A 27,190-nucleotide genomic window follows, 5' to 3' on the forward strand; every position below is an offset into this window, starting at 1 on the left:
ATAGGCGCTAGGGGTGCGGGGCGCCCAGGCACCAGGCTCTCAGGGGCACCAGTCCAGGGGCCAGGAGTTAGAATCATAGAATCCTAGAGTTGGAAGAGACCACAAGGGCCATCGAGTCCAACCCCCTGCCAAGCAGGAAACACCATCAGAGCACTCCTGACATATGGTTGTCAAGCCTCTGCTTAAAGACCTCCAAAGAAGGAGACTCCACCACACTCCTTGGCAGAAAATTCCACTGAAGAACAGCTCTTACTGTCAGGAAGTTCTTCCTAATGTTTAGGTGGAATCTTCTTTCTTGTAGCTTAGATCCATTGCTCCGTGTCCGCTTCTCTGGAGCAGCAGAAAACAACCTTTCTCCCTCCTCTATGTGACATCCTTTTATATATTTGAACATGGCTATCATATCACCCCTTAACCTCCTCTTCTCCAGGCTAAACATGCCCAGCTCCCTTAGCCGTTCCTCATAAGGCATCGTTTCCAGGCCTTTGACCATTTTGGTTGCCCTCCTCTGGACACGTTCCAGTTTGTCCGTGTCCTTCTTGAACTGTGGTGCCCAGAACTGGACACAGTACTCCAGGTGAGGTCTGACCAGAGCAGAATACAGTGGCACTATTACTTCCCTTGATCTAGATGCTATACTCCTATTGATGCAGCCCAGAATTGCATTGGCTTTTTTAGCTGCCGCGTCACACTGTTGGCTCGTGTCAAGTTTGTGGTCAACCAAGACTCCTAGATCCTTTTCACATGTACTGCTCTCAAGCCAGGTGTCACCCATCTTGTATTTGTGCCTCTCATTTTTTTTGCCCAAGTGAGTCCGGGGAAAAGCCCGCCACCGGCTAGAGCGCCACGGCGGGCTTTTCTGCTGCAGGAGGCTCTGCGCCATGAGTTCGAGGGTGACCAAGCCAGCGAGATGCTGAGGCGGCCGGCTGGCTCTGCCCTCCTGCTCACCCGGGACTGGGCAACCTGGGGGGGGGTGAATCTTTGCACCCCAGCCGCCACATATGCTTAAGACAGCCCTGCTGGGAAGTCAAGCAACCTTCAGCCCACAAGCCTGGTTTCATGTAGCTCCCTGACAGGGATTTTAATGTATTTATTTCTGAATAATAATGGTGATAACAATGTCACGCTGGGGTGTGGGGTGGGGACTTAAACACGTTGCAGGATTCCCAAACAAAATAGGCCAGAGGCAATTGTATTTCATCCAGCAGAGCTTTACTGCTACTGAAGGCCAATGAGCATAATGGTCACAAATCCAATAGATTCAGGATTGGCCCTGTCCATAAGAAATCCAGTTGCAGCTTAACTTAAAACTTACAAGAACTTATAATAAGACTAAACCTTAACACTATGGCATACAGAACGCCACACCAGAACAAAGAGATAGAATCAGAACATAAGTAAAAACCAGTCTCCTTCTGGCCTGACTATTATAGTCAGCGTGGCTTTGACAGAAAGAGATAACAGGACCAGTTCAAACCCGCTGTACTCAGCTTCTCAGAAGGAATAACCCAAACAAGAACCTTCTTTCACACAGAGAGGAAACCTTCCAGAACCCTCCTGAACTCAACAGAACAAGAAAGATCTCTACACATCAGATCAATATTTTCTGTACTAAGAAATGCAAGCAGACAAATAATAATAATCTTATTATTAATATGCTGCCCATTTGACCGGGTTGCCCCAGCCACTCTGGCAGGCTCCGGAAAAAATATAAAACACAATAAAAAAGACAAATTGCCCTATATCCCTTTTTTTTAAAAGTTTAAAATTCTGTGGTATTTCATTCCACCTTTAACCTTTTATTTCTTAGCTAGGTTGGTCCTTTGCTGCCGTTCTCTCTTTCCTTTTTAGCCTGTTCCCCATCTCAGTTCCTTCTCCTTTCCTGATCTGCCAGGGCATACTACATCGTCGTCGTTCCCCTGAAGAAATCCAAAAGCGGCCAGTTTCAGAACATATACCACAGTCCGGAAGAGATGGACTTGGAGGAGGTGAGTGGCAGCCATCATTCATGTACCCCGCACCCCAGCCTTCTTGTGTATACTCGGGGTTGGCCCAGGACATCTCCCAGAATCCTCTTGGGTAGATCAAAGAATGGGGGGCAGTGGGATGATTTAGGGGGTGCAAAGAGGCGGCGGGGAGCGCTGGAGCAATAAACGACTATCAGACTTTGAAAAGCTGGTATCACTCCATCAAGTTCATCCGGTTTGTTGAATTCATACAATTAGCTTTTGAATAAATGCGCAATTAAATGTTGCTGTTCTGAATTTTCTGGATTTTCCTTTTACTATTCTCTTCTTTAGTGGGTTCTGCAAACCGCTATTCTGAACAATGCTTTTTACAGGGTAGGGGGAACTGGGGGTGAGTTTATGGAACCGGGGGGGGGGGGCAAAAAAGTTTGGGAAGCACTTCTCTAAGACCTCAGCAAATGTTGGAGGAAGTCACCCCTGGATATTTACAGAAGCCTACAAACTTGTAAGTCTGTCAGGAGAGTCTACTGCACCTCAAAACCTGCATGTTTCTAGCTGTGGGCACTCACAAGTTTCTAGACCTCATTGCCACAGGGAGAAGATTTGAAAGTGGTGCATAGAGAAGTTTTAAGTAGCCCAGGGATGGAGGGCTTGGGACAGCTTGTTGTGGGGCAGGGAGGGGGAGCTTCTGCCCTCTGGGTGCTACAGAACTACAACTCCCATCATCCACAGCCAGCATGGGCAGTTGCCAGGGATGATGGGAGCTGTAGTTCAGCAACAAGCAGAGGCCCCAAAATGCCCCCCATACCTGGCTTAGAAGGAACTTCCATAGCGGTGTGGAGGCCCAACACATTTTCATATATAAATCCTCTTCCAGGGGCATATTTAGGCACAGCTAACCTTTGGTCTCCGATTCTTCCAAAGAATTGCAAAGTTGGAAGAGACCCCCTGAGGGTCAGCTAGCTTAACCGCTTGCAATACAGGAATCTCAGAACGGGGTCCCCCATCCGATTGGAAACTGCACCGGGCCCTGCTTAGCTTTGCAAACGTGTTAGCACTTCTAGGAAGGTCTGTGCCATTGGGCCCCTGAGGGATAGGTCAGCACGAGACCTTTAAATCTCAAGGTCATGGGTTTGAGCTTCAGGTTGGGTGGAAGATTCCTGCATTGCATGGAGTTGCATGATCCTCAGGGTCCCTTCCAACTCTGTGAAGAAGGAATTGCCGTATTTTTTGCTCTATAAGACTCACTTTTTCCCTCCTAAAAAGTAAGGGGAAATGTGTGTGCGTCTTATGGAGCAAATGCAGGCTGCGTAGCTATCCCAGAAGCCAGAACAGCAAGAGGGATTGCTGCTTTCGCTGCGCAGCGATTCCTCTTGTTGTTCTGGCTTCTGGGATTTTTTTTCTTGTTTTCCTCCTCCAAAAACTAGGTGCGTCTTCTGTTCTGGTGCGTCTTATAGAGCGAAAAATACGGTATATCTGTGGAGGTGGGGGACATGTTGGTCTCAGTAAACCAGAGGTCAGCAACCTAAGGCCCATGGGCCAGAAGCAGCCCATGAGGGTTGCTTAACTGCCCCATGAGCCACCCCCAAACCAAGCCGCCCGCTCGGCGAGTCCCCACACACTGCGCTAAACCAGTGCGGCACGGGGGCTCTCTTCCGCGGCTCCGGAAATCACTTCTGCACATGCCCAGACGCTGAAAATCACTTCTGCGCAGGCGTAGTTTCCGGCGCTGGTCCGGCCCACGGAGGATCTCCACGGATCTGGCCCATGCCCAGTAAGCCTTGCCGGCGTCTGCAGTAAACACTGTCCAGACCCTTATATTTTCTTCTGAGACTGTTCTCCCTGAGGGAGGCTGGGATAGTTTAATAAAGGAGAAGAGTAACCATACTTTTGTGCACCTGGAAGCTTTTGTCTTGCCTTCTTCTCAATCTCTGTGGTGCCTCGCGTAGCTGATTTGAACCTCCTTCCTCGTGGTCCCCTTCCCAGTTGATTCAGATTTCCCGGCTGCAACGCCGCAGCCTCCGCCACTCCCGCCAGCTGGACCTCCACAAGCCCTACATCGCAGCCCGCTTCAACACCCTGCCCTCCTACTTCATCCTCGGGGACTTGAAGCGCTACGACGGCTTTGAGAACAAAGCCTTGGAACCTGGTCAGAAGTACGTCATTTTCGTCCTGGCTGTGCTCCGGGCCTCCGATTCGGTGAGTCCTCTCCTGCTTCTGAACTTTGTGCGTAATGCTCTGGATTCTCTTGGCTCAGACAGATTGCATCCAATGTGATTTGAATCCCCGCAACAGAGTGAGCTCCCGTTGCTCTGTCCCAGCTCTGGCCAACCCAGCAGTTCGAAAGCACGCCAGTGCAATTAGATAAATAGGTACCACTGCGGCGGGAAGCTAAACAGCATTTCTGTGCGCTCTGGTTTCTGTCACGGTGTCCTGTTGTGCCAGAAGCGGTTTAGTTCTGCTGTCCACGTGACCCGGAAAGCTTTCTGTGGACCAACACCAGCTCCCTCGGCCTGAAAGTGAGATTAGCGCCACAACCCCACAGTCGCCTTGGACGGGACTTAACCGTCCAGGGGTCCTTTGCCTTTACCTTAGTGCAAGGGTTGCTGCTTTCTTTTTTCTTTTTTCTTTCTCCTCCTGTGATGAGGCTGCATTTTAATATTTTCATGTTTCAATATTTTAATGTTGCATTTTAATCTTGTTTTTAAGTTGTACTCATTCAACTTGTTTTTATTATTGCTTGTTAGCCGCACTGAGAGTCCACGGCCTTGGCTGGGGAGGGCAGGGTATAAATAAAAATTATTATTATTATTATTATTATTACATTGCAGATGGGGGCTGGACTAGAGGACCGCTGGGGTCCCCCTTCCAGCTGTTTGATTCTAAGTGACTCCACGTTTTCCGTCGCCTGCGTGTTACTGATTCCCTTCCCTCGGCTCTCCTTTGTTTTCTCTCCCTCTCCCTCAGTTATATGCTGCCAGCCCCTTTTCTGACCCGATCCAAATAGACAACCCGGACCCACAGCCAAAGATTGACGGCGAGGAGGGATTGATCTGGGTGATTGGACCGGTCTTGGCCGTGGTCTTCATCATCTGCATCGTCATCGCAATCCTCCTCTACAAAAAGTAAGTGGGGTTTCGCGTGCACGTTTTGCGTTTCCAAAGCATGTCTGTTTACCCCCATGCTGCTGGCTGTGAGGTGTAGTGGTTAGGGCAGTGGATCTCAGAGTGGGTGATACTGCCCCCTGTGGGTCAGTGGGGTGATCTTGAGGGGGGCGTGCTGGGAGGCAGGGGGCACTCAACAACTCACGGTCTTCCAAAAGCTGATGTCACTATAGCCGTCACCACTATGCATTAGAAGCAGAATCATACCACTTAAAACAGGCATGTCCAAAGTCTGTTTCAGGGGCCTCATTCGACCCGCCGGTCGATTTAATCCGGCCCCCATGGCAGCACTGTATTTTTCACTCTATAAGACGCACCAGACCATAAGAAGCACCTAGTTTTTGGAAGAGGAAAACAAGAAAAAAAATATTCTGAATCCCAGAAGCTTGCTGTCCTGGCTTATGGGATAGCCACACGCAGCCTCTCCTGGGCTGGGGAGGCTGCGCGCGGCTATCCCATAAGCCAGGACAGCCAGCGGGATCGCAGCGCAGTGATCCCGCTGGCTGTCCTGGCTTCTTGCTTGGGGGAACTTGCATCCCCTTCCCGGGAGAGGCTGCATGCGGCTAAGGCTCCCCCAAGAGCCCTTTAAAGAGCATGCAGAGTGTGTGAGCGGCTCTTGGGGGCTTTTCCCCGAGGAGGGAGAAGGGCTTGGGGAAAAGCCCCCAAGAGCCGCACACACGCTCCATGCGGCTCTTTAAAGGGAGCACTGAGCAGAGCCTCCCGTCTGCATTCGCTCCATAAGACGCACACACATTTCCCCTTACTGTTTAGGAGGGGGAAAGGGTGTCTTATAGAGCAAAAAATACGGTATATGTCCTGGGGTAAAATCCTAAAAAAAGCTCAGCAACTTTGAACGCATGTTCACTTCATCAAATCTGGCCCTCTTTGGAAAATGTTTGGGCACCCCTGATAAAACAATAATGGCTCCCCCCTCGCCCCAATGAATCCTGGGAATTGTAGTTTGCTAAAGGAGACAGGAGTTGTTGGGAGACAACCCCTCAGAACTGCAATTTCCCTGGGGAAAGGGGTCAGCTGTTAAAGCGCTCTGACCTTTGAAGTGTTGGAGTGTACGGTGCTTGTGGGGACACAGCGAAACGAGAATCAGCTCCGTTTGAATCTTCGCATGTGATTTAGCTGCGATTCGTACATGGCTGGGGGCTGGACTGGATAACTCTAGAAGTCCCTTCCAACCCCAGAGTCCTGAGTTCATCCATTTTATGGAGTTAAACTAAGCCATTTTCATTGTACTTTTAACACTGTGTAATCATGGACATTTTGAAATCTGTTGCGTTGCAATCTTCCTTAGCGGTGCCATGCAAAACTTTGAATAATGCTTTTTTTATAGGGTAGCAGGGCACTGGGGATGAGTTTGTGGAACCAAGGAGGCAGCGGCTCCAAATCAGGAACCGCTGAGTTAGAATATTGGGCTCGGACCTGGGAGACCAGGGTTCGAATTCCGCCCACTCAGCCACATGTAGCTCACTGAGTGACCGTGGGGACCAGTCCACTTCTTTTCTCAGCCTGCTCTACCTCACAGGAACGTGGTGAGGATAAAACGAAGGAACACTGAAGATTATTTACTTGCCACTCTCTGAGCTCCTTGGAGGAAACATGGGATATAAATCAAATCGGTGAATAAATAAATAAATGTGGAAGATTGTGTGTGGCAGGGGGGAGGTAAGGGATGCCATTCGCTTCCTGTGGAAGTGTCAGGAGCTGCCATGACCAGAGACAATATGTTGCAAGGGGTCAGTCACACACACACTTTATTATTTATACCCCACCCATCTGGCTGAGTTTCCCCAGCCACTCTGGGTGGCTCCCAGTCGAGTGGTAAAAACATGATAAAACATTAAAAACTTCCCTAAACAGGGCTGCCTTCAGATGTCTTTTAAAAATAAGATAGCTGCTTATTTCCTTGACATCTGATGGGAGGGCGTTCCACAGGGTGGGCGCCACCACCGAGAAGGCCCTCTGTCTGGTTCTCTGTAACCTCACTTCTCACAGGGAGGGAACCGCCAGAAGGCCCTCGGCACTGGACCTCAGGGTCCGGGCTGAACAATGGGGGTGGAGACGCTCCTTCAGGTATACAGGTATATACGACCCACTATTTTAAAGATTCCTACAATTCAGATGGTTGAGAGTCCTGGTGAAGGGGTGTGAAGGGCGACTCTCACTAACCTCATCTTTATCTTTTCCTCCTTCTCTTCTTTTTTCTTTCTTTCTTTCTTTTTTTACTGCTTCCCTGGACAGCAAACCAGACAGGTAAGAGTTTTTAAAAGCTCCCGGTCTCTGATTCAGGTGCCAGTCAGGTGCACCTTAGGATCGAAAAGGCAATCAGTAAAACAAAGGTGGCACTTTAAGCTGCAGCTGAGCTACTGAAACATTGCTGTTCCTAAAAATGCCAGCAAAGTTTAACCCTCGAGTAAAGAGGGGGGACAACCTAAAGGGAATGATATTGCAACCTGTCCAAAAACAGGTTGCAGGTGGAGAGGGCAGTATTCTGGCAACACTCCTAGGCTCTTGAATTATTTCGGTTTGGGTCACATATTTCTCCACTCGCACTAGAGCTCAGGGTTCTCCCATAAAAGTTGATTTGCAGTTAGTTCAGGAGACCTCAAGGGGAGAGAACAAGCCGTTTCTCAAGGCTTTAGACAATAAAGTTTGGGCTTTCCAGATGGCTGGCTATTGGATTGCTGGCTTCCGACAACAGACTTGACGTTTTGTATGTTGACGCTGCTTTTTCTTCTTGGGAAAAAACCGCAACAAAACCCTGATAGGTCCGGGTGCTGTTTGTCTTTATTTATTTGCATTGTTTATATCCCACTTTTCCAACCTTAATAGAACACGCAAGGGAAGCTCACAAGGCAATTAAAACCAGTATGCAAACAACATCTAAATTCCAGATCATGCTGTTGAAAGATAATCACTGCTAAACAAAAGCCAGGAAAGGGGGGGGGGTACATTTAGTGAAACAGAAAAGGCAAGAGTAAAGTAAAAGCCTTAGCTTGGAGGCAGAAAATCACCAAGGATGGGACAAAATGGATCTCATGAGGCAAGGCGTTCCACAGACTAGGTATTGCTTCCTAGGTGATATTTTCCATTGTTCCCTCTCCATCCATGAAGGAAAAGCTTTCTGGCTGATCACGGAGGATAGGCAAGGAGGATGAGATGGTTTGGGCTCCGTTTAGGGGTTTAGGGGTAACAGCTTGGTGACCCCCTGGCCTGATCCAGAAGCCGTTTCTTATGGCCTTAACCACAGAGTCTGGGGACTCCCAGATCACAAAGAGCCTTGTGCGTTGCTGAGCAATGAGCCAGACAATCCGAGAGCAAAGGTTCCTCCTCCTCACCGTAGTTTTCATCCGCTTGAAGGAGATGCCTGTCCCAGCAACATCTTCAGTGTCAAGCCTAGGTGAACTCTGCTGCGTTCTCCTTTTCTGAATAGTAAAAAGTCGACTTCGCGTTGAGTCTCGAGTCTTCATTCTGACCTGTGAATTGTCCTGACATTCAGCAGCCATAACTTATCAAAGCCAATCATGCTTCCGGTTTTAACGCTTGTTCCCTCGGCTATTGGAAATGCACCTAGGTAGCAACAACTAGACTGTGGAACTCCCTGCCTCATGAGTTTCACTTTGCCCTGCACAGATTTTGCCAGAATAAATTTGACACTGCTTTTGAGAGTCTGTTTGGGAACCGTAATGTGCAGTTTTGTGGTAGTGGTGTTTTTCATTTAAGAACAGCGTAAGCCAAGTTGAGGGACGCGGGTGGCGCTGTGGGTTAAACCACAGAGCCTAGGGCTTGCCAATCAGAAGGGCAGCGGTTCGAATCCCCGCGACGGGGTGAGCTCCCGTTGCTCAGTCCCTGCTCCTGCCAACCAAGCAGTTCGAAAGCAAGTCAAAGTGCAAGTAGATAAATAGGTACCACTCCGGCGGGAAGGTAAACGGCGTTTCCGTGCGCTGCTCTGGTTCGCCAGAAGCGGCTTAGTCATGCTGGCCACATGACCCGGAAGCTGTATGCCGGCTCCCTCGGCCAATAAAGCGAGATGAGCGCCGCAACCCCAGAGTCGGCCACGACTGGACCTAATGGTCAGGGGTCCCTTTACCTTTACCTTTTAAGCCAAGTTGGGGGAGGGTACCCATGACTTCCCCCCTCCACAGCTGTCAACCTTCCCTTTTTTTGCGGGAAATTCCCTTATTCCAGCGCCGTTTCCCGCTGCTATCCCGGATTGTTAGATATCCCATAGACTGTCCCCGGGACAGGTGAGGCTGCTGATCCCTTATTTTCAAATCTGAAAGTTGACAGCTATGCCCCCCTCCCCGGCCCCAAAGTTGCTGGACTCTTGGACTCCCACCATCCTTGACCGTTGGCTGCTATGACTCCTGGGAGCTGGAGCTCAACATTTGGAGGGGCACCAGGGGGTCCCCAAAACTGACAGTGGTGCAGCGCTGCTCACAACTCCTTTAAATATATATATATATATTCAAAATTATAACAAGACATATTATCCAAAAACACATCATCCTTGTCTCCCCCCATTTTTCCTCCCTCCCCCCGACTTCCCTCAGTTCCAGTCTTTGGTTTCTCTGAGACTGCTGTTTTCTGCATGTTACAAAGTTGTATAGATCTTCAAACTCTTTAGCTGATTATTATCAGTAAAAAGTTTGTGAATGTTTATTCAAAGCCAGCCAAGGAGTCCAGTTCGCTTTGTTGCACCTTCAGGTACTTTATAAAGGGTTCCCATTCATCCTTAAAGTCACAGTTATCCTTGTCCCGTAGCTTATGTGTCAATTTTGCCAGTTCTGCATAATCCATCAATTTTTCTTGCCATGATTCTTTAGTTGGGGTTTCTTCAGTCTTCCATCCTTCTGCTACCAGAACTCTTGCGGCCGTTGTCGCATACATGAAGATGTTTTGCAACTTTTTTGGCAGGTCTTTCCCTACAATCCCCAACAAAAATGCCTCAGGTTTTTTAACAAATGTTAAATGGAACATTTTCTTCAATTCGTTGTATATCATTTCCCAAATTTTTTTAATTACCTTACAATCCCACCACATATGATAAAATGTCCCCTCCTTTTCCTTACACTTCCAACATATATTTGAACTAGTTTTGTACAAATGTGCACACAACTCCTTAAAGCCTTGTCTTTTATCTGCTCTGTCTCTCTCTTCTTCCTCCTGATCCTCAGCAAACGAAAAGACTCAGAGCCGCGCATCAAATGCATGTTGAACAACGCAGAGATCACCCCTCACCACCCCAAGGACCCTGTGGAGATGAGGCGCATCAACTTCCAGACCCCAGGTAAACAGGCCGCATGCCACCAGCACCCCCGGAATCTCCCCTCGCCCCCTGAAACTTCACTCGAAGAAAGACCGGCCCGGCTTGGTTGCTGCCAGTCAGAGTGTGCGGCCAGGCTATACCTGCGGCCTTTGCAAACGGCTGCCGGCATCAAGCAACATCTCAGGTAGGAGGAAGAAATGCCCAGATCGTGTGGGGCAGAGGCGGCAGCGGCAGGTTCGCCTGCTAGGGAGATCCCTGGCAACGGGCGGCAAATCGTAATGGACCTTTGGCAGAGCTGTTTGTGTCCGCGATATTTGACGATCGCCGAAAAGCTGCAGAATGAGATGGTGGCCACAGGATCTAGCTTCTTGAGAAGCTCTGCTTTCTTTTCTTTTCTTTTTCTCTCTCTTTTTTAATTTTAAAAAAGCAAGTTCCTAGTCCTTATTGTTCCTTAATGTATTATGGAATGAACACGAGCAACGCAAGGGGGAAATCCCATACGTTTCTCTGCCTGGTGCTCTGACTGATACTTTTCTTTTTTCCCCGGGGAAGTGAGTAAGGTCTGTAGGCTTTCCTGGTATTCACCAATTACTGTTTTATCTGTGCCTTCTGCCGATATGTAAGCCTGCCTTTTGACTTCTAATGACTTGTTTTCTTTTCCGGTTTTTTTTTTTTTAAAAGGTTTCTGGATTTAGGTAGGTAGGTTTAGGCAGCATTGCTCCATGCAGAAGTGAACAAAAAAATGCAGATTTTCATTTATTAGTTTTGCTTTTTTAAAAGGCAAGGCGCTAGTCCTCACGACCAGACAGAGAAGTCTGAAAGTGGGCAGGGAACGCTTGGCGCAAGGCCTGGATGGGAATCCTATAGTGCCTGGGTGGGCTGTGGGTGCGATTTGATGTCTGCCCCCTTGATTTGCCTAGTGGAACTCAAAATTAGTGATGCCAAATTTGTGGGAGGTGGAGCACAATAAATTACGTCCCCAAAAAAGTGAATTAGTGGAACCGCACTCAAGTTTTGCAAGGATTTATAGTTCAGAATCCAACTTTCATTGGTGCGGGATTTTGATGATAATAATGAGAGCAGCTATTATTATTATTACTGCTGCTATTATTTGTGCTATTGTTGTAACTGATGTTATTGGCACACACACTGGCTTCACAGCAGGGGAAAAAGGGAGGCTTAATTTCCAGGGCTCTTTGTCAGTTGCCGCTAGTTTATCAGCCTCTTTAGGCACACAAGATGTCTGTTGATGGAAAGACCTTTTTGTTGGCAGGGAGGCAGAGGGGGGGTGTCCAGATCCGGTCCATAATTTGCCTTCTTCCTTGGAGGTTTCTAAGCATAGGTTGGGTGTCCATCTGCCAGCGATGCTTTAGCTGAGATTCCTGCATTCGCAGGGTCTAGATCAGGCATCCCCAACCTTCGACCCTCCAGATGTTTTTGGACTACAATTCCCATCATCCCTGACCACTGGTCCTGTTAGCTAGGGATCATGGGAGTTGTAGGCCAAAACATCTGGAGGGCCGCAGGTTGGGGGTGCCTGGTCTAGGTTACGTAGGGTTCCCTTCCAGTTCTGCAATTCTGTGATTCTCTGATTCCCATTGTCATCAGACAGATTAGCCAGAGCTCCAGGATGATGGGGTTTGTAGTCCAGATTTGGGAACCCAAAGCTGAAGGACACAAAAGCTGAAGGGACACCAAGGTTCCTTTATATCTAGCTAAAAATATTGCACGGGTTTTGCACTGAATTGTGCAACAGCTGCTGCTGTTTATTATAGGCTATTGCTAACTGAATGTTCTTCAGTCTCGGGTCGGACTACAACTCCCATCATCCCTTAGCTGGGTCAACTGCTGAATTAGCAACAGCCTGCAATAAATTGTAAAATAATGATGAAACAATGCAAAACATGTATGTATTATGTCCATAGATAAGATACTGGGACTTTAGAGCTCCTTTGGTTTCCTGGTGTTGCAGGAATACAAATCCCATCATCCTGGAGTGTTGGCTAAGCTGGCCGATGGTGAAGGCAGTTGTCGCTCGACAGCCTCTGGAGACCCAAGGTTGAAGGATACGACCACTTTTCTTCAACCTTGTTGATGGACTACAACTCCCATAATTCCCAGCCAGCATAGCCAATGGTTAAGGACGATGGGAGCCGGAGTCGACCCCTTCCCTTGCCCATCAGCTGACATCTCCCATGTATTGTCTATGGAAGGATCCGTTATTTGATCCAGACCAGGATTCCAGAATCCTCTGGCCCAAGTCGAAACTTGTTCACCCCAGGACTCAGAGAGGATTCTGGGAGGAACAGCATCAGACTGTAGGCAGAGGGGGGTCAAGGAAAAGTACCCTAACGGACACCTCTTCGGGGTTGGGCTAGATGATCTTTGGGGTCCCTTCCAACTCTACAGTTCTGCGATTCTGTGGGTAACTAGTTCTTATTTCTAAGAGTTCCAGGCCCCTGAACTCAGCTGGAGATCAGGAGTAAGGGAGTTTTAAAAGCCTAGCTCCAGAATGGAGAGAATCTGTTTTTTCCCCAGTGAATTGTATTTATTTATTTTATTTTATTAACTTTTCCACCCTGGCTTTTTCCATGGTTTCCGGTTGCTGCGTGTGCTTAGGAATGATCCTGTGTTCTTTTGTTTGGGGTTTTGCTTTTAATGTGCATACTTACCACACACACACTCATTCGCTTGCAGGTACATGCGCACATACATGCGTAACAGTGTAAGGTAAAGGTAAAGGGACCCCTGACCATTAGGTCCAGTCATGGCCGACTCTGGGGTTGCGGCGCTCATCTCGCTTTATTGGCCGAGGGAGCCGGAGTACAGCTTCCGGGTCACGTGCCCAGCATGACTAAGCCGCTTCTGGCGAACCAGAGCAGCGCACGGAAATGCCGTTTACCTTCCCGCCAGAGCGGTACCTATTTATCTACTTGCACTTGGACGTGCTTTTGAACTGCTAGGTTGGCAGGAGCAGGGACCGAGCAACGGGAGCTCACCCCGTCATTGCGGGGATTCGAACCGCCGACCTTCTGATCGGCAAGTCCTAGGCTCTGTGGTTTAACCCACAGCGCCATCCGCGTCCCATAACAGTGTAAGGAATATCAGTTAATTCCAAGGGCTGTTATATGGCAGGAATCAACCCAGTGACTGCTTTTGCCCAAATCAATTCGGGATGTACTTCTTGCTTTGCCCTGCAGCTTGTGTAGGACCGCCTGAGGTTTTCTTTGCATGGCTGGGTTGCAGCCTGCTGCGTTTCACTGGGTTGGACTAGATGATTGTGGGTGTCCCTTCCCACCCACAATTCTATGGCAATGGGGTTGCACCCATTGCTTTTCTCCCTCGTTCGCCTGCCCACCGAAAGCACGCAGCCCCAAGTAGCAGGGCTGGGGAAACCCAGTCAGATGGGCAGGGTACAAATAATAGAATTATTATTATTATAAAGTTGCCATTATGGCATGTGAGGCAGCCACCCCCCAAGCTGAGAAAAGGCTCTCCAGCCCTGACGTATAGGAAAGCTGCCAGGTGCCGCTTCCCATCTCAGAAGCGGAGAACAGTATGTCGACGTTTGGCATCTCTGGGCATTTGGTGAGGAATCATCTGTGTCTGACCTGGAGCTCCTTCGAGAGCCAGTGTGGTGTAGTGGTTAAGAGCGGTGGACTCGTAATCTGGTGAACGGGGTTCGCTTCCCCGCTCCTCCACCTGCAGCTGCTGGGTGACCTTGGGCTAGTAACACTTCTCTGAAGTCTCTCAGCCCCACTCACCTCAGGGGGAAAACAATGCTGTCCAGGGTTGTAAAGACTGCAGAGAGAATAATTAGGTGCACTCTTCCCACCTTGGATCAAATCTATGCTTCCAGGTGCCATAAGAAAGCTGCAGAGATAGCGCAGGATAGTGCGCACCCCGGAAATGATCTCTTTCAGCTTCTGCCTTCTGGAAGAAGGTACAGGGTTATAAAGACTGGGACTAGCCGCCTGACAAACAGTTTCTACCCAAATGCGATTTTGGTTTTAAACGCAGTGTAAGGAGTCTCTATGGGAGTATATTGCGTTTTAAAAATGGGGTTTCAGAGTTTTTAGGGGGCTAACCAGGCTGGGATAGCTGGGATAGCAGGCTTGTTGGGTTTTGAATGTCTTAAGTAGATTTTTCAATTTCGTTGTTCTGTATGGGACAATAACAATAAAGGTTATCGTATTGTAGAGTGTTTGTTGTGCGGGAGGAGGGGAAAGGAGATGGTTAGCCGCTTTGAGACTCCTTAAGGGGAGTGAAAGGCAGGATATCAAGTCCAGACTCCTCCTCCTCTTCTTCTTCTTCTCCTCCATCTTCTCTTCCCCTTTGCAGCCTGCTTGCATGTTCCCCCTCGCTTTGGCCAAACCAAAGGACAGAAACCCTTTCTTCATTAATGCAGTGATACTTAATCTGTGGAACTCCCTCCTGCAGTAGGCAACTACGTCCCCCAAGCTGGTTGGCTTTTATATTTGTTAAAAGCTGCCCAGAGTGGCTGGGGCCCACAAGTCAGATGGGTGGGGTATTATTATTAATATTATTATTATTATTATTATTATTATTCAATGAGGAGAGGGCTCTGTCTCCATTGTGGCTTTCTGCACAATGAGCAAACTGTCAGTACCAAGGACGAAAAAGAGTCATTGCCACATCTGCTGGTGCTATTGGCAGGATCACAGGGGGAGAAGAAATCGGAGAGCAAGAGGAACCGATATCTCCCTCTCAAATGTTGGAGGGAGGGAGGGGATTCAGTCCTGTTCATCTTTAAAGGCAGCCCTTACTAACCCAAACTTTCCAAAAGAGTCGGAGAACCGGGAAAAGGTGACCGTCCTTTGCCAATTCTCTCTCCCTCCGAATTTTGCACTGTAGTTCTTCACCCCAAAGTTGTCAGGGCAAAGTGTCATTTTTAAAAAAATGAAATGAAATGCATGCGTTAGAGAAAACGAAAATACAAAAGGGTGTGTCGCTTATGGGGAGATTGCATTGCGAAAAGTGCGCGCACTGGGCTAAAATGCACGGGAACGTTTGTGCGTTAGGATTTGATCTGCATTTAAACGCTGATGAGTTTTTAATTGCGGTTTTCTTTTTGCAAACCAAAGCAGAGAGCTGAACTTAAAGACAGGAGGAAATGGAGAAAGTAACAGATTTTCCCATGCCTAACTTTTAACGCAAAATTTAACATGTAATGAGACTTTGACGGTTGGGGGGGAGTCGCCTCCTCCAAATTTTCTTCAGTGTTTCTTTGAAATCAAGATATGCATTCAATCGTTGCTCAGCCGCTTTTTGGGGTGGGTGGGGGAGGCAAAGGGGCTTAAGGTGGGGGTAAGATTCTGGATAAAACAAAGCAGCTCTTTTGTTTTAAGTCCTCCCCCCTCCTCCCATGCACACACCCAAGAACGTGGCCAAAAAACAGACAAAGCCCAACCCTTTGTGAAAAGGAGAAAAAAGTGGGGGGGGGGAGGGAGGGGAAAGAAGAAGAAAACACCTTTCATTTCCTCTCGGATTTTGTGTTGCTTTTTTCCGTTTTCTGTTTTCTTGGTTGAGTAGTGTTTTTTCCTTTTTTATAAAAGTCTATATATTTTGTTTTTTTGTTTTTGTTTTTGTTTTTTTGTTTTGTTTTTTTGTTTTCCTGTTTTCTGCAGATTCTGGGCTGAGCAGTCCCCTCAGTGACCCTGAGTTTGACCTTGAAAGTTAGTTCCTGTGTGTTTTCGTTCCTGTCCGTTTCATTGGTTGTGCTCCCCCTCCTCTTCTTCTCAGCGCCACCCGACCTCCCCCCCCTCTCCCCACCCCCCAAATATATATATTTTGTTTTCCTTCTGTTGCACTTTCTTCCTTCCATCTTCATTCTCACACCCCTTTCTCTCTGCATATCTGTGGCTTTTGCCATTGCGTCCCTCGTGCTGCTGCTTGTCTCATTTCCAAACCGTGCTTCCAGTTTTACAGTTCTCGAAACGAAAAGGCTTTTTGCAAAACGGTCGAAATTGCGACTGAATCAGTGTGTTGCGTTTCGCTGCAATCCTGCGCATAACCTTCGCAGAAGTGAGCCCCGTTGAGTTCAATGGGATTTACTCCTATAGGACTGCAGCCGGTGGGTTGTATCCAACTTGAATTCTACTCAAGAGTAGACCCACCAGGTTGTATCCAGCGACAGTCCCATTGAAATGAATTGTCTTTGGTCCATTAATCTCAGTGGGTACCACTAACTAAGCGTGTGGTGGAAATCAGTGAGCCTATGAAAGTCACTTTCATTTGCTTCCTTGGTTTGCACCCAACTAAATCCTACTCTGAGTAAACCCACGTACATTAATGGACACTGCTAATTTACGACTTGGGCTGCAATCCTAACCTCACTTCCCTTGGGATTATGTTTTGCAATTGGGCATATTCATGAGTAGGGGTTGCAGCCCTACTCAGAGTAGATCCATTGCAGTTAAAGGTCTTGGCTAACTTGGGTTCAGTGGGTTTACTCTTGAGCGGAACTCAGTTGGATGCAACCCTCCCACATGTTTATCGGTATAGCAGTTTGTATTTATATATTACGATAGTTAATTTCCCCCATCTCCCCCACTTGTATGGCAGTTCAGAGAATTCAGGGCCACCTTCGAACAGCCAGCACAATCAGCTGTTTCCCAGGACTCGCTCCGAGGGTCTTTTATGTGTGGAAGTGGGGTTGAGCGGGGGGGGGCCCTCCCCCGGCATCTCCTCCTCACCTAGGGACGGCACATTAGGTTTCCTGTTAGGGACTGCAGCCCCCGGGCTGAGAAAATATTCCCCGCCCCCTGATTCAACGGTTCTCAACCTGTGAGTCCCCAGATATTGTTGGACTACAACTCCCATCATCTCTGAGCTCTGGCCTTGCCAGCTAGGGGTGATGGGAGTTGTAGTTCAACAACATCTGGGGACCCACAGTTTGAGAAAGGCTCTGCTAGGTGCTGCTTTCCATCTCAGAAGCAGAGACAACGTTCGTCATCTCACGGCATCCTGAGAACTGTTGTTTAACCCCCCCCCCAAGCACCCTGTGCAAACTATGGTTCCCAGCCTTTTTTGTGGGTTGGGGGGGGAGGCGCATGTGCTTTAAAGGTGGGTGTCGTTTAGGAAAGGAACCCTGAGCTGGCATTCCACGACTGTGGGAGCAAAACAACAACTCACGACCATTACCGTATTTTTCGCTCCATAGGGCACACCGGACCATAGGGCGCACCTAGTTTTTAGGGGGGGAAATAAAGGGGGGGGAAATCCCACCCCCAGCCCCATAGAGCAAAGAAGCCAAGACAGCCAGCGGGATCCATGGGGCTGTGCTCCCCGGGCTTCAGGCTTCAGGCTGCTATCCACAAGCCTTCGGAGCCCAGCGGAAACTCCCGCCGGGCTCCGAAGGCTTTTGGATAGCTGCCTGAAGCCCGGGGAGCGCACACCGACCCCTCTCACTCTCCAGGCTTCAGCGAAAGCCTGCATTCGCTCCAAAGGACGCACACACATTTCCCCTTCATTTTTGGAGGGGGAAAAGTGCGTCCTATAGAGTGAAAAATACAGTAACTCCTCAGCTGCAGAAGAATTTCCAGGGGACTGTAATCCGCTCTGGAGCCGATCGTTTTACTAGGCACCTCACTTGTTTTTTTGCTTTTTGTTTAAAGAAGCAAGCGGCAACAGCAGGCCTCTTCTGTTGAGCTGCAATTACTTCAGCGGCAGCAGGGGAGGCCTCTGGTCTAGGCAGCAGATGTTGGGCCGATTTTGTCCGTCAAATGATCCGGCTCGTAGAAAGAGTGAAGGGGGGGGGGATGGAGAGAGAGAGAGGAGCTTGAATTCTTTGCAATAACAAGATTAAGGAGATTTCAAGGGATTTGAAACGCTAGATGAGAACTCTCTCCCCTAAGATCTCTCTCTTTCAAAGCCAGAAAATATGGACTCGGTCAACAGCTTGATTTCCCAGAAAGCTGCTTTGACTTTGAGCAAAATGTGGGGTTTGGGGGGGGGCGAGGGGGCGGAGAGAGAAGGGAGGGGCGGCCTCTCTCTCCCATGCACCCAATTGCAGAAAGTAGTACGAGAAGCAGATAGGTGGTTAAAGCCAGATTCCCGCAATCATAGCAACCCTTGCGGGAAGGGACTGGTACCGGAATCCAAAGGAGGAATTGCAGTGGTTTGGGGGCTTAGAATGCTTCCCTCGCGGTCCCCAAGTTGGCAAGGGGAGCCTGAGAAAACGGGGTGTTTCTGAAACTCTCGTGAACAGGGAGAATTGTAGGATTGTAGCGTTGGAAGGGACCCAGGGGTCATCTAGTCCAACCCGCTGCAATTCAGGAAATTCTGCTAGATCGCCCAGGGCTGGTGGCGATTCCAAGCTCTGCTTAAAATCCTCCAAGGATGGAGGGTCCATCACCATCTGAGGGAAGTCCGTTCTACTCTCGAATGGCTCTTAAGCATCAGAATATCCTCCCTAATGTTGAGTCAGAATTTCCTTTCTCATAATTTAATCCATTGATTCGGCTCCTAGCCTCCGGAACAGGAGATAACAAGCTGGCTCCATCTTCCATGGGATAGTCCTTCAGATATTTGAAGCTGGCTATCGTATCTCCTCTCAGTCTCCTCTTTTCCAAGCTGGACATACCCAGCTCCTTCAACCGTTCCTCATCAGGCTTGGTTTCCAGAGCCTTGATCATATTGGTCGCCCTCCTCTGCACACCTTGTCAATAACCATCTTAAATTGTGCTGCCCAGAACTGGACACAGTGTTCCAGGTGTGGTCTGACCAAAGCACAATAGAGAGGGAATATTATTTCCCTTGATCTGGACACTAAACTTGAAAACATACCCACCTCAAGCTTTGCACAGGATTGCAGCAGTCAGCCTTGTCTGAGCTGGGCTAATTCTGTTGCATCTCCACATTAGGAGTACAAGTTAACTCATCTGCAGGGAGCCCGAAGAGAAAGAGATATGCTCAGGGTAATGAATCATTCAGAGATACAGTGGGCACCCTCCTCTGTGGATGAGTACTTTTGACTCACAGAGGCCTTCTATTACTTAACTTGCTCCTTTCCCATGTGAAGTAAACACAATTTGTGATGGGGGGGGGGTTACTGGCCTCTTTCATAGGTGTCCGCTTAAATCCCCAGGAATTTCAAGTACAGTGGTACCTCTGGATGTGAACGGGATCCGTTCTGGAGCCCCGTTTGCATCCTGAAGTGAACGCAATCCGCATCCGTGAGTCTGCACCGGTCGTGATTTGCCACTTCCGCGCATGTCTGTGACGTCATTTTGAGCATCTGCGCATGCGCGAGCGGCAAAACCCGGAAGTAACGTGCTCCATTACTTCCGGGTCGCTGCGGAGCGCAACCCGAAAAGGCTTAACCTGAAGCGACTTCAGCCGGAGGTATGACTGTACTTTTTTTATTCCTTGGTAGGTTTTTTTTGCAGTCCACTTGCAAAAGATGACTGAGCCCCATCGAGCTCAGGGAAACTTGCACCCGAGTAATCACGCAAAAGGCTTCACTGCTACTGATCTCACTGGGTAGCGAAAGCTTCAGTCCCGCCCATTGAACTGAATGTCTGAACTTACGAGTAGACACTGTAGGCCCTGTCTGTTTACCTGTTCTGGATCCGGGGTTAAAGATGGAGAATAGTTGTGTGAGAGGTTTCAGGAAGGAGTCTGCATAGCCCTTTTGGGGACATTTACGAAGTCCAAAGTTCTGGATAAAAACTAATTGAAGCAGGAAATGAAGCTAAGCTGCCCTTTCAGGTCTACAGAGGTATCTGCTAGGTTTCGGTGGTTGACAACTTCTATTCTCCTGTGTTTTCTGGCTCCCAGGTTTGCCTTCTGCGCCTCTAAGGGTGGGAGAGGGGAGCAGAGAGACCCTCTTTCTCAATCTCCACCCCTTCCACATGTTACAGTCTTTCTTCCTTGCCAGGTTTGGTGAATAAGAAAGCCAGCTTTTTGCAAAAGCACACTGTAAAACTGGTGAACACAGCACTAGCTTTTGCCATCTTTGTCCCCGAGTTCTCAGGTTATTTTATTGCTATGCTGCCACTGCTGCTTGATGCTGCTTTTAACCATGCAACACCTAATAGGGCTCGAAATTCTCCATGGCTCCCCATCATCTCCCCCCACCTCTCCCTTTCCCGTTCCCAAGTCACAGCGGTGGTTTCTCAGAAGGAGGAATGAACTTCCCATGGTTCCCAGCTCACTTCCCATGGTTCCCAACTCATTTCCCATGACCACCAACTGACTCCCCGTGGCTCTCAATGCCTTTGGAACTTGACAGGCAGAGCTGATGATCCATTGTACACACACACACAACCCCCAAATATTTTTTGTCCCATCTAGGCAACCGTCAGAGAGTGCCTTCTTAGGGTACATGCCTACACTGCACATTTTAAACCGGTTTAACTGCCATAGGTTCACTCTGAGAACTCCCAAGAATTTGCGGGCTTTGCTGAGATCGGCAACTATCTCTTTTGCAAACTGCAATTCCCCGGAAAGGCATCTGTGGCAGTGAAACCATAAGACATCTAAGTGCAGGCGAGAGGGAGCTGTTTTTTTGAGTGCTTCCCTTTATTAAGCAAAAGCTTGTGCCTGCCGAAGGTTATCATGGTTAGGGAGAAAGGGATGGGACTCCTTGGGTCCTGATTTGCTAGCTTGCTTCCTGCAAGGAGATGTTTTTACATAAGGCGAACATTTAGAACCAAAACACACAGCTCATCTGCAACTGTCTGTTGTAGTAGAGTCCAGAAATCTGCCCGCCCCCCCTTTTCGGAATAAAGTGTAGAATTTCTCTAAGATGACAGTCCTATTTGTCCTTTCTTGGAAGTAAGTCCTGCTGAAGTCACCACTGAGTAAGCATGCATGAAATTGGGCTGTAACTGATTTATGCCACGGCGTTTTCTAGGCAGTAACCTACTTCTCTGGATCTATGCATTGTCATAAGACGGTTCCACGATGAATCAGCTTAATTAATGTGAACGTTTCCTTAGCGGCGCTGATTCTGCGTCCTCACATTCCTTCCACAAATTCAAGCAGTGTGGAATCTTTTAAAAAAACATAATGAGATACTATTTTCACGCACACGCCACTTTTTCTATTTCTCCTTGCAATTCCAGGCGTCATTCTCGCGCACCGACTCCCTTGTAGCCTTCTTAATCATATTGAAATTCTGTTTGCCGGGGCTGGTTTAACACACACGCACAAAAACACTCTAGCTGCAGATTTCAGAGAGAAGGGAAAATCCTGTGGATCTCATACCCAAACAGCTACTAGAACTGGGAAGGGGTACAAGGGGGTTTGGGGGACAGCTGCCCAATTTCAAAAGGAGGAATGAGTTCTGTCCTTGATGCCTTTGCGCAACAACCTCAGACATGTGAGGACAGGCTGAAGTCTTTCAGGTTAAGCAAAGGCATTCTGAACACTGGCATTTGTCAAGCAGGGTGAATGTTGGAAGAATTTTGACAGATAAAAGGAAGGACTTTTAGCAATGGCCACCTGTTTTAAAGCAGTGGCTTTGAAAGAGAGTTAGACTTATTCATAGATGGGGGGGCTATTGCTGAACTGATGGCTCTGCTTTGCCCCCACCCCCCAGTTCTCCTGGGAAGAAGGATCCAAAACTGCTGCTATTTAAAAAAAAAAACTGCAGCAGAATTAGAGATCTGGGAATAGTTTCATTGGACAGATTCTGCCCTCCTTTCGAGGGGAGCAGCACCAAACCGCCAAGGGGGTTTCCTTCCTCCATATTTGCAAATGACGAAGAGAAGATCTGCCGTCTCTTTAACAAACACCCTCTCCAATAAAGAGGCCTGACTTTTTTTTATTAAAAAATCCTGTGCGAGAAAGAAGTGGGAAAACATTTCCAAAATTCTGTAGAAGTGGTTTGTAGCCAACTTAAGTCCTGTTCAGAATAGACCCATTGAAATTAATGGGTATCGGTCGCATCCATTAATTTCAATGGGTTTGCTCTGAGTAGGACTTAACATTGGGTTCAACCAAGTGACCTTTTCCATAAGCATCGATTTTTTTGGAAGTGGAGAAATCTACCCCCCCCCCCCGTGCAGTAGAACGTTTCTCTCCCTCCCCATGTGATAAGATTTCAAATAACTACATCCTGCATTTTATATGTTCTCAGGAAACCTCTGATATGAGCTGGGGCGGCAGCTTTCACAAGACCAATTTATTCTCCCCCAATGATGGAGAGAAAGGAGCCTCTTAGTGACTCAGAAATGGGCTCTTCCAGGAAGATGAATGAATGTTAGGTGTGATTAGGGGAGGGTGCTGTGAGCCCCCCCTGCTTCAAAGGCAAATTCCGAACATTAAAAGACACCTCATCCCCCTTAGTGTGCATTGTGGTGCAATGCACTATTATGGCATTCTTCCTGCAGAAGCTCTCCCCTTCCAGAGCCTTTACGGGAAGGTCCACAGCTCACCTGCTTGGCATGCAGAAGGCTCCAAATTCAGTTCCCGGCATCTCCAAGTAGGGCTGGAGATTCAGCGCTGAACAGAATGGGCAATATTGAGCTCAGTGACTCAGTGCAAGATAGTTTCTCTCTATAGAATATTTGCACGAGTCTGTCGTCAGGCTGCCGGAAACCACGCAGAGCTGCTACCTGCTGCTACAGACCAGGTGTTCCCCAAGTGGTGCCCCCACCCAGATGTTGTCAGGGATGATAGGAGTTGTAGTCAAAGCAGCTACCTCCGGGGGGGGCACCACTCTGGCTGCCTGCTGCAGCTGCTTCCTTTATCTTCACAGCAAGACAAAGCCACTCTTACCTTTTGGGAAACCTCTGCTTTTCCTCCTCCATTTCCAGCACCACCCCAGGCGCATCGCACCCTCCTCATTTCACTGGCCAACTCAACCATAACCCCCCCCCCCTTTTGAAACCTCTGTGCAGTGTGTCTTGTTTTTATCTGGGTATCTATATATATATTAGTATTATTTATCATTGCAACGACCCCCTTTGCCCTTGACACATCGTTTGTTTGCTGCGTTGGCACTGGCGTTCTGCCGACTTTGTTTTGCTTTTCTTGGAGGGGGGGCAGTTCCCTCGCTTCCTTCCTCCCTTCCACCCGACACCACCCTCCCTTCGCGACGTCACCCTTTTGGAATCGCTGCGAAGTGCCTGCTATCAGAATCTTTTTTCTCTTCTGTTCTCGTTTGCTCCTTTTGTTAGTTCGTCTCTCTTTACAAAAACGAAGGGGGGAAGAAATCCCCTCCCCTCCCTTCCGATTTATCGATAAATGTCGAGAACGGGGCCATCACGGGGAAAGAACTCTCTTCATTTCCCTCTCCAGTTTCCAAGGACACAATTTCGAGCCCTCACAGTTTCTCTCTCCCCCCACCCACCCCACCCCCCCGCACTCCTTTCTAACCCTCCTTTCATTGCAGTTTTTTGTTTTCGAAAATAAAAATTTTAAAAAATCTGAATTGTATGTTTGCTACGGAACGGTGTGTGTTTTTTGTTTTTAATTGAAGGCCACTTTTCCCTCCCACTTCTCTCCCCCCCCCACCTGTCTCCTCCCCCCCCCAATAGGTATGCTGAGTCACCCACCCATCCCCATTTCGGAACTGGCAGACCACACGGAGCACCTCAAGGCCAACGACAACCTGAAACTCTCTCAGGAATACGAGGTACAAAGGAGCATTATGGGTTGGCAGCGGATTGGGGGGGACGACGCATCGCAGGTGGGGTGGAGGATGGGGCTATGTGTTATGGGGGACGTGGCCTAAAATTGCAGCCCTCTGCTCCGTAACGGCAAGCCCAGGAACTGGGGGTGTTTGTGGTCCTCTGCATGTTTCTTAAACGCTTAGCTCTGAAGCATCCAGAACTACTCAGCATTCTTCTTATGCCATTTCTCTGGACTGGCCCCAGGAGCCCATCCTCAGGCACCGATTCGCCTCCGTCCTCTCGGATTGGCTCCGATCAGATCAAAGGGCGAGCCTCTTAGTGGCTGAAAAGCGCCACCTTCATGCTGATTGGTCAGCTCTAGTAAGACGCTGTGTCAGGAGCAGGTCAGCAATAAAGAAAAACCACTTGTGTCAGTGAACTCTTCATTCAACCCCCTCCCCCAAAAAAACAGTGCATGCCTAGTGAGCACAGCAAGTCTTCCCAGAAGGTTCGAATCCCCGTGACGGGGTGAGGTCCCATTGCTCTGCCCCAAATCCTGCCAACCTAGCAGTTCAAAAGCACGCCAGCGCAAGTAGATAAATAGGTACCGCTGCGGCGGGAAGGTAAACAGCGTTTCCCTGCGCTGCTCTGGTTTCCGTCACAGTGTACCGTTGTGCCAGAAGCAGTTTAGACCTGCTGGCCACGTGACCTGGAAAGCTGTCTGCGGACAAACGCTGGCTCCCTCGGCCTGAAAGCGAGATGAGCACTGCAGCCTCCTAGTCACCTTTGACCAGACTTAACTGTCCAGGAGTCCTTTACCTTTCTTCCCAGTAAGTCTTGTCCCAGTGAGGCAGTTGCAAGATCCTTCCCCAGCAGCCGAAGGCTCTGTCTCTCTTTGCTCCACCCTCTTCATACCTCTTCTGGTCCTGGGAGACCAGGAGGAGGGGAGACTGCTATGCTTCTTCACCAGCCTATGTCATCTCTGCCTCTTGGTCACCCTCCTCACCTGCCTCTGAGTCTGGGCTGCCTTCTGCCACAGACTCTTCCCGCTCGCTAAGCCCTGTCACCTTTTCAGCTTCCTTTAATATACAATCGTAGCTTGGAAGTCAAACAGAATCCGTTCTGGAAGTCTGTTTGACTTCCAGAACGTTCGCAAACCAAAGCACGGCTTCTGATTCCTGCAGCCAATCGGAAGCCGCGTCGGACGTTCGGCTTCCAAAAGAACGTTCGCAAACCGGAACACTCACTTCCGGGTTTGTGACATTCGGGAGCCGATTTGTTCAACAAGTAAGGCGTTTGACTACCAAGGTACCACTGTGTGATAGATAGATAGATAGATAGATACTTGTCCAAAGATATACAAAAGTTCATAAAGATAAAGGACCCCTGACAGTTAAGTCCAGTCCCAGACGACTCTGGGGTTGCAGCGCTCATCTCGCTTTACAGGCCGAGGGATCCAGCGTTTGTCCGCAGACAGTTTTTCCGGGTCATGTGGCCAGCACGACTAAGCTGCTACTGGCACAATGGAACACTGAAACCAGAGCAGTGCACGGAAACACCGTTTACCTTTCCGCCAGAGCGGTACCTATTTATCTACTTGCACTGGCATGCTTTCGAACTGCTAGGTTGGCAGGAGCTGGGACTGAGCAACAGGAGCTCACCCTGTCGCGGGGATTCGAACCACCAACCTTCTGATCAGCAAGCCCAAGGGACCACAGTCCCTTTCACAAAAGTTCATACTCAGTACAAAATAACTTTTTATAATACACTGAAGTAAAAGAAATGCTTAATCTAAGAAGGAACAGGGGCAGAGAGAAGATGGAGGAATGCTTCCAACATCTCATCCCACCCTAGTCTTCTCCCTCTGACTGCTCATCATTGTCCTGCCCCCAATCCTCTGGCTCCGAGCCTTGGACCTAACGGCGCCAGGAATTGGACCTAACGGCGCCAGGAAGGGCACCAAGATGAGCAATGGCAGAAGCCCACCCACAGGTTGGCAGAGAAAGAGGCAGGTGGTTGGATGCATTCGTCAACAACTAAAAAATGCTAGGAACCAAAAGTCTTTCAGCGTATGAATTGCTAATTGCTGGGAAGATGATGGGAAGAGATCCTCAGCGCTCTGCTGGGATCTTTCCTAACCCACCTCAGCACTCGGGCAAGGCAAGCAAGCGTAGAGAAGCCTAATGTGCTCTCTCTCTCTCTGCCAGTTCTCCCCTCCAATTGCCCACCCCCCTGCCAGCAGATAATCTGCATAATGTAATATTGGCGCTTTTCCAGGGCAGCCTTCCTCCTGAGCTGCGGATCTGGAGATACTTTAAAAAAAAAAAAAAAAAAAACACAGCACACCTAATGAAAGAAATGTGGAGGTGAAAGGTTGGAGAGGGAGTGTGGTTGCGGAGGCAGGTTGGAGCTGCTCAGAAGATAAGGAGAGTCTTGCTAGAGAACAGGTCAATGGCCCATTTAGTACGGCATCCTATTTGTTTGTTGCATATATATTGCACCTTTTGCTCCAAGGAGCTTAAGGTAGCATGCCTAGTCTTACTCTTCCGCTCCTCATTCAATCCCCTGCACAACAACCCCCCTGTAAGGTAGGTTAGGCTCAGGGCCGCCTTACCCATGGGTGCTAGGGGTGCGGGGCACCCGGGCGCCAGGCTCTCAGGGGCGCCAGGCCGAGAATCCGGGGCCCGAGAGTTGGAGTCTGGGGAAGAGCCCGACCATCCGTCGGAGCATCCTGGCGGGCTCTTCTGCTGCGGGCGGCTCTGAGCCGCGAGTTCGAGGGAGAACGAGCCAGCAAGGTGCTGAGGCGGGCAGCTCCGCTGTGCGTGCCTGGGATTGGCGTAGGGCCGTGGAGAAGTCTGCCCAGCGCACGCTGCTCATACCGCGAGGCAGCCAACTGGTTTGTTCTGCTGGGCTCCTTACGTTTCCTGTTTTCTTTTCCTAAGCAGAGGTAATCACGTCGTCAGCTCCCTAAAAAAAGGTTGACAACTCTAGGGAACCTTTCCTAAAAAAGGCCAACAACTTTGGGCATGCTTAAGACGGCCCTGGTTAGGCTGAGAGGCAACGACTGCCCCCCCCCCGGCCGCACCCAGTGAGGTCCCCAGTGACGAGGGGAGCGTCTGTTAGCGTAGCTTCCAGCTCGTTGGACTACAGCAAGAACGGAGGTGGCTTTTGTCTGGTATTATTATTCCACCTTCC

General features: G+C 49.0%; 1 protein-coding gene across 11 annotated transcripts in view; it reads left to right on the forward strand.

The window, feature by feature from the left end:
- Positions 1 to 27,190, forward strand: part of PTPRS (protein tyrosine phosphatase receptor type S) — a 186,295-nt gene that overhangs the window by 127,930 nt on the left and 31,175 nt on the right. For 6 of the 11 annotated variants that reach the window (XM_080988706.1, XM_080988710.1, XM_080988713.1 and 3 more), the window contains 6 exons: positions 1,895 to 1,988; positions 3,954 to 4,166; positions 4,935 to 5,092; positions 10,321 to 10,433; positions 16,061 to 16,108; positions 23,921 to 24,018. In XM_080988706.1, coding sequence (XP_080844832.1) covers positions 1,895 to 1,988; positions 3,954 to 4,166; positions 4,935 to 5,092; positions 10,321 to 10,433; positions 16,061 to 16,108; positions 23,921 to 24,018 — 724 coding nt within the window. The remainder of the gene's footprint in view (positions 1 to 1,894; positions 1,989 to 3,953; positions 4,167 to 4,934; positions 5,093 to 10,320; positions 10,434 to 16,060; positions 16,109 to 23,920; positions 24,019 to 27,190) is intronic. The other 5 variants (XM_080988712.1, XM_080988708.1, XM_080988716.1 and 2 more) reach the window with 1 other exon arrangement.

The sequence above is a fragment of the Podarcis pityusensis genome, assembly GCF_964106645.2.
Source record: "Podarcis pityusensis genome assembly, chromosome: 18".
Taxonomy (NCBI): Eukaryota; Metazoa; Chordata; class Lepidosauria; order Squamata; family Lacertidae; genus Podarcis; species Podarcis pityusensis.